At 50.7% G+C, this 7,475-nt stretch overlaps 1 protein-coding gene across 1 annotated transcript; it reads right to left on the bottom strand.

Moving 5' to 3' along the window:
• Window positions 1-3,105: 3,105 nt before the first annotated feature.
• On the bottom strand, window positions 3,106-3,852 carry J4E78_010306 (uncharacterized protein; the record flags this gene model as incomplete). Its single annotated transcript, XM_049370884.1, has 1 exon — window positions 3,106-3,852. The coding sequence occupies one exon, from the start codon at window positions 3,850-3,852 to the stop codon at window positions 3,106-3,108; it is 747 nt and encodes a 248-aa protein (XP_049217469.1).
• Between the last annotated feature and the right edge of the window lie 3,623 nt (window positions 3,853-7,475).

Below are 7,475 nucleotides of genomic sequence, written 5' to 3'. Positions count from 1 at the left end.
TAACATTGAAGAACGCATCGTGTAAAAGAACCGTCGGAACGAGTGACTTGGGTTAAGAAACGGTCGGCGAATGGGGACGCATTACCAGACTAATGAGAGGGAGCGACCAGAATATATTACATCGTGGATAGGAGACTTCCAAGCATGGCCTGACTCGTGAAGCGAAAGTGGTGTTAGAGTTCTCTCGGGCTAGACTCGATGAACCCAACGCTAGGCTATAATTAAACCTGCCAAGGTTATTGCTTCTCCACAAGGCTGAAGATGGCGTTCATCTTGATGCGCACTACGAGCTCAACACTCGTCGCTTTGCATCTGTCAATTGCGGAGTTGCCGTAACGATGCATTCCGCGGAGATACACGATGCCACTAGAGCATCGAACTATGTTCAGCGACCACCTAACATGCAACTTGCTTATTATCTTTTGCTTATTGCTCAAGTGAAACTCGAGAGCTAATCTAAGAAAGTGTATATTTGCAGGGATTGACATTGGTTGTATAGCCTTTACTAGTGTTAAGCTAGCTTCAACCCAGAGCCTCTTTTCTCCATAGTGACATTTGCTGTCCTGGCTTTCGCTTTCATATCTGCTATCCCCTGTGGTCTTGTGTCTAGTTCGACCTCGCAAAAGAGAGCAGCAACGAACGAGCTTTTCCAAAGCCGATCGCGCTGAGTGTCGCGGTTCTCAATCGCAACTAACAGAAGGAAAAGACCACTTAGAGCAATCATAACAGCTGGATAGGCGATCCAAGACCATCGTACGTACGCACATGTTGTGTTGACCCACATCTGCCCGTCGGCGGAAAGAACTGGAGATGACGACCCAGGAGGAGTTTTAAGGGGCACGGGGCTACCGTGAGTGCGGATGACAGAAGTCATTAACGTCGCGAGGTTCTCTATTCGTCTTTCAATGCTGTCGAATGTGATGTTGCCTTCCTCGAAAAGGACACGCAAGTGAACTGAGCCTATCGTTCCGTCGCGTCGGCCCATTGAAAGGTTTTGTTGGTCAAATGTAGCTGTCAGGCTTTCGCGTATAGTCATTTCCGAAAACTTGTTAAGAAGCCACACGCATTCTGGTGGAAAGTACCACCACTTCCATCCCGCGCTTGGATTCGTATGACCGGTGCCGTTGATGTAAGTGGATTCGTCGCTACGTTTCATGAATCTGAAGAGCCCAGTACCGGGACTGACTGAGCCCTCGCATGACTCTTTCATGCCGTTCCGTATAGTGTAGTTGGTTGTCATCGCATGGATCCATGTAAACACCGTGTTTGAGAGGTCAGTGTCCCACACGGGCGGTTCATCGAATTGTGCGTATATGTCTTCAAGATACGCAGTGTCAACCAATTGCTCTTCTAGAATGGCATCGGTGATCCTAGTCTCATACGTCTTGATCGTTGGGAAGAGTGAACAATTGACAGCCCTCCAATCTGTATTGCGATTGGAAGACCTGAAAAGAAAGTACATCGTGGTCAGGCCGGATTGGGTGAGCGAGGTCCAGGAGCGAACGACAGGCTCTCCACCATTCTCTCGTGACCATTCCAAGGTATTGTCGTCCCCATAATCTAGCGCCAGGTATGCCGTAGTCCAATTGTTTCTTGTCGAATAGGTCTCATTCACTATGCGGATGTTTGAGGTAATGTTATTACAGAAATGACCGAAAGCCAAGGTCGAGAATGATGCACTGCCCTTGTCTGAGAAAGTGCAGTTGCCGCTACTACAGCCGGAAGAGAGTGTATTGGTCAGATCTCCGACAGGTTGGAGTATGCCGACGCTGATCGCTGCTGCCATTGGGGCATATTCTGTGGGCACGTTGGATTGCATTGTACCTCCAATCTGGTTGTAAGAGTTGGTTCTCGATAGCCTGACCGACGCGGCTATGTCTTGCTGAAGACAATCCTGAAATTGCACGAGCTGTTGCGAAAAGAAGCCGAGCAGGGACGACATGATCGTGATAACGGCGCCAAGTACAGCGAGGTAACTGCACAAAATTAGTCTTGTCTAAGGCAGGGCTGATCGCAGTGTGGGTACTATATTTGTGATGGTCTCAAGTGGTACAGCAAATTGATAGAGCCCCAAGAACCACGGCTCGCTGAATCGAGTCGTTCGATGTGATCCAATTTCCTGACTTTTCGATACCAGTTCCACTTGCACTGACTGATCCCTGTCGCCGAAGTCAGCTTGTATGCTCTCTCAAGTTTAGATCGTAAGCTACCTTCTGTCAATATTACACCCACGCATGCCCTCATGAGAAGGGAAAACAGCGATATGATGGAGTTTATCGTGACCAGCTGGGGCCATTGAGGGAGCGGTTTATTTTGATGGGCCAAAAGTGTCGAAACAAGTCCGGCAAGCGTTAGGGTTGAGGCGATTAGACACAATGTCTCCAATGTCCAGCTCTTATTCCAACCACGGCTCACGGCCTTGACACAACGCTTCCATGCAAGGCACACGCGAGCTATCGCTGTTCGAAATATGTTCTTCGCCTGTGCGGCGAGATTCCTGTTCTTCTGACTCCCAGCCTTCTGAATTTTCGGCGCTGTATTTGGTGGCGCATTGCTAGCACTCACTGAACCACTCTGAACGGTGGAACTGGGCTCGTCGATTGTTTCGCTGACTTTGGACTTGAGAAGTGGCCGTGCCGATAGTTCGGCCAACTCTACTGACTGAGAGGTCGAAGCCATGCTGACTGCGTACACACGCGTGCGATAGATACCTTATGTACTGTCGCTGTTGTAAGCTGACCTCAGAATGTCAGACGTGTGCGACTCGGGGCAAGGCTGACTTTGTTCGCAGATATCCTGTTGGTCGCCGTAGCGCGCGATGAAAATGTAATTAATGCTGGGTAACGTCAGAGCTAGGCTGTGGTTGGTTCCCATATACTCGATTTATCCACTTCAAAGAACAGCCTCAGCAATGAACGCAAGCAGCATCAGTCGTGAACCCAGAATCTGTCTGTTAGCTTCTTATCGCCCTTGTAATTCGTTGCAACTTCCTCGACTTCATGGGGCCCATAGTCGAGACAGGTCTGCTCTACTACTACACCTCAGTCACGAACACACAACATCACGAGAACATATTCATCGGTTGGTATCCAGGACTGGTTTCTTTCACCAGGTAGACCATTCAAGCCTGATCGCCTCCTCCCACGGTTCATTCGTGACATTGTTTGTTGCGAGAAAGGACTTGAAGTACATGTCCTCGCCAATCGACTTGACATTGTGATTTTCCAAATGGCGTATCGTTAGTGGGAAAATGGCGATGGCCGGAAGAATGTCAGGTTCATCTGCGTCGTGGTCGAACGAACTATACACATTCTGTGGAATAGGATCGAAGAAGATGCGACGTACAAACTGTTCGTCTATAGTCCAATCAGGTCCTCGGTAGATGTAGATAAGACCATGGTAATACTCGGTGTCCGGGTCTTCGATGTAACTTGGTACCAAGCCGGGTAGACTACCGGCACCGTTCTCACTGTCCATAGTGGACGACAACCCTAGTGTTTCGACCTGACGTGTATAGTCTCCCCGGCTGCGCTTTTCCTCACGATAGTGGGCGATGCAGGCCTCGTCGGAATCCTCTGCATTTGGGACATGTAGGAAAAATAGCTCGAGGCGGAAGTGACAGAAGTTCTCCAGTAGGGAGTCTTTTCTGATCGCCTTGAAGAGCTCATATGGCTGAACATTGTCCGGGTTGACGTCCGGATGGGTGAAGTATATGGTGAAATTGTAAAGCGGTGGAAGAGGACACGAATCCAGGCCCTGGAACACCATGAGCGCGTTGTGCCTGAAAGGAAGAACATGAGTTATCCTGCGTGGGTGGCGAGCCACTCTGCGGCCTCCACGGGTTACGGGCATGGAGGGATCGGGTTGGGTAGAGCTGATGGTCGTGGTCTGATGAGGGTTACACGAGGTAGTGTTGGCGTGCACATGGACAGGTCACATGTCGGCTGGTTGAGCTACGTGCGCCAAGCGCAAATGAAATTGGACTCCTTCGTCCGGACCTTCTTGATTGCAACGCCCTCTGAATTCCATCATAAATTGTGTCTAGATAACTGCTCTGTGTGATCATGAGTGATCCAAGCAGGCTGTATATGGGTTGTTGCCTAGATGATGGGTGACAGGCTGCCACTGGTGGGCAATTCGGGAGTAGCATGGTCGGCGCGCACGTCCGGCTTGTCGCCCAAGGCCTCTGAACCAAGACAGAGCTTCCGCTCCAGCAACAGCCCTGGAGCTACCGCCCGGATCAATCACGAAGTCCTTCCAAACTTATGTACCATGTTTTGACATCAGCAGATTGACCGTACTGCGCTAATTATGTGGTCCACTCCGAACCAATGCGATAGGAATACCCCCCGAAATCCGCTTCCAATGAGCTACACGACACGTCCACATGAGCACCCGTGTAGGCATCTCTGCAATCGTATCGCAGCACATTTCCACCATCGTATACCCAGCGCATCTACGGACAAGCTCGTGAGAACCGCTCGACCGCGCGTCACAATCCCGTCTATCGCCATTGGACTGCCTCGATCACAACTAGGGGCGGAGACACATTATATTGGTACTTGGTCGACATGATCAAGTCCACCGGATAGGTTTCTGCGAGAGCGACGCTCCAGAGCCGACACCACAACTTGCTTTTAGGTGCGCTCAGTACCCTGCGCCTTGGGATGAGGCTGGAAGCGAAGCTGGTCGCGGCGAGGCGCGCATACAGCACATGCACGAGCGCCTATGGCATCAGCTCATCGCAGCGGTACGCAATCGTAGGCATGAAGCTCGGTCATTTCAAGGTTGCGAGATCCCTGGATATACATAGTTCTGGTGGCTGGCCGCACGCATACATCGACACGAGCACTGCGCATCTATCACAAGGACCGATAGTACAAGGTTCTGAGGCTCGTTCGACTTCGATGCGTTATCTGAATTGGCACTTGGAAGCATTGCTCGTGTCATGACTTCGAATGCTTTTGACAGCTCTAGCACTTTGAGCGAAAGTGCTCTGCTTCACTTCTCGCCGACCTTCCCAGTTATCGAATGTGTCGCCATATACCCTCGTGTTGGCTTTCGGCATGGCCTCTCAAGACCATACTTAATGATTGATAATACTAAGTCTTGCTGAGCTACCTAGAAGAGTCCTCCTTCATGATCCACTCCTCACTAGTCGCATCATTGGTGACAACACACGGCGAATCATAACCATCGCGCAACTTCTCATCTCTGTTCACTGAGATACCAGACCCAGACACGGTGCCGATGCTAGCTTGTGGCACCTCTTTTCCGCCTGCAGCCCAAGCGCGGGCACCTCCCGCATGTTCCGCATCCGTGAACTCGTAATCTTCACCACGGTCCGACGGCTTGCCCGCGCCTAGGTTGAATAGTTTGGAGTTTCCAAACCGAAAGGGAGACTTGCGCCAGGATGCTCCGCCAGAACTCGCTGCGTTGCCGCTGTGTGCCGCCGATGGTCCAGCAAAGATTCCAGGAGCCATCATTGCTAGGAACGGACGGAGACAAGGTAGACAGCCGCTCATGATACCAACGTTGAACTCGATGCACAATGCCATGGTGACGCGAGACGCAACCCCTGCAAGAAGGCTATGTTAGCACGACGACAGTCTATTGTGGAACGATACTGCTCACATGTCGTATCCCATGTCTTGAAGTAATCCTGCGACCAAACGACCTTCAAGATGCCGCCGACGCATGTCAGGACGCCGAAAGAAAAAACCGCGACCAGATGCACGCGTTGAGACAGCGGTAACTTGACCTGCCACAGTGGCGCGACTGGCCAAAGGAACACCACAAAGTCCGACACTACATTGCAGATGCCGCTCGCAGTGAGTAATTGATGCGAGTCCAAACATACTTTGTCGATAATCGTGAAATCCCAGAGTGACTGGATTGGACTGGGACAGGAAAGTCAGTCAAGATCAAACATCAGCCCTGGGGTTATGACCTACACGCATTGCAGAATGTAGAGTGCCGACGAAATGACACCCCACAGAAGCTGGTACCCAATCATCGTCCAACAGAACAATTTGTTCGTGCGCGAGGGGAAAAGCTTCAGGTACGTCATACAGACGGAAAGCTTTGTGAGTGTCATGGAAGCATTGTACATTGTGACACTCGCGACATTGTACTAGAAGCCATTAGTGTGTATGTTGAAACCACTGGTAATTGCTTACTTTTGCAGAGCTCACAAACGTCATCGGGTTCACATCATACAGATGACGCCCAAGAGAGTTGGTGGTCGTAACTAATAAGCAGACAGAAATCGCCAAGGCGAAGACCTACACATGTTAGATACGTAGCATAAGAGCATAGGGCGAACATACCGCTGCGCCAACCATGATCCAGTCATCGGCTCCTACACCTGACTTCTGATTCGCCCGAACGTAGATTCTGCCAGCGACAAAAAGCACCATTGGGATGGTTGTCGCGTATATTGCAGCTTCGACACTGCCCCTTTGCGAGACTGGGTCGACATAGTTGGGTATTGGCCATGTTGCGATGATGGCTGGCGTGAGCGCGGTTCCAGAAGCCATAACAACGCCGGGATCAAGGTTCGTGATATGGGTATGTTTGGACTTGTAGTGCCAGAATGTTTGGTTTGTATCACGAATTCGGAGGCCACGTGCACGGCATGTATTAGTATTGTTGAAATTCCAAGACAGACCTTGAACTGCAAAGACAGTGAAGGCTAAGTATCTCGATGCAAGGTGGTGCTGACCTTGATTTCAGATCGCTTGCGGGTTCTGGTGTGTGGCTCAACCTTGCTCAACACGTCGTGACTGACACCGGATCTGACTCCGCCGTTAGACAGCGTGCTATCAACGCCATTTCATTAGTGCACGCCATCGTGCCCAGTACGCGAAAGTAACCGTCGAGTCGCCAATCAATCTACCGTGATAGACGATCAGGCCTCCTCTTTGCACCGATTTCAAGTTTACGGGCTTTTGCATGATTGCCATCTAACCACGTTATTAGTAGATCAGTGCGTCAGCGATCGGCTTGTGGGTAATGTATATACTTGCATCGACTACTGAGACTAGTGTCCCCTTTTCGAGAACCATCCGGGGCAATTCGTCTGTCGGGTGATGAACCTGGCAATATATGATACATTTTCATTTGTGAGAGTCGAGTCGTCGTCACATCAGACGTATACAGCAGTACAAGCAACGAAGAATAGAGCGCACCAAGTTCTATAATGTGACAGGTCCACTCGACAATTACGAAAGAGTATAGTCAAAACATGTGCATCTACCTAGGCATGCTTGCAGCCGGTTGCACTCATCTCTCGCGCCATCTCATACAGATATCATCGAGATGCGGCCTCGCCAATCGGACTCGGGACCGCGAGCGTGTGGATATGCGTGAAATCTCCGTTCCACGGTCCGGTGCACCTGAATAGCCCGCTGTCTAGGCTGGTACCTGACGCTAACTCACCTGAAACACATGCGGGTCATCTGAGCCGCCACAAG

This window comes from Alternaria triticimaculans, assembly GCF_023758025.1.
Source record: "Alternaria triticimaculans strain BMP 0046 chromosome Unknown scaffold_29, whole genome shotgun sequence".
NCBI lineage: Eukaryota > Fungi > Ascomycota > Dothideomycetes > Pleosporales > Pleosporaceae > Alternaria > Alternaria triticimaculans.
The sequence above is the reverse complement of the archived record's forward strand: the minus strand, read 5'-3'. Positions and strand labels throughout refer to the sequence as shown.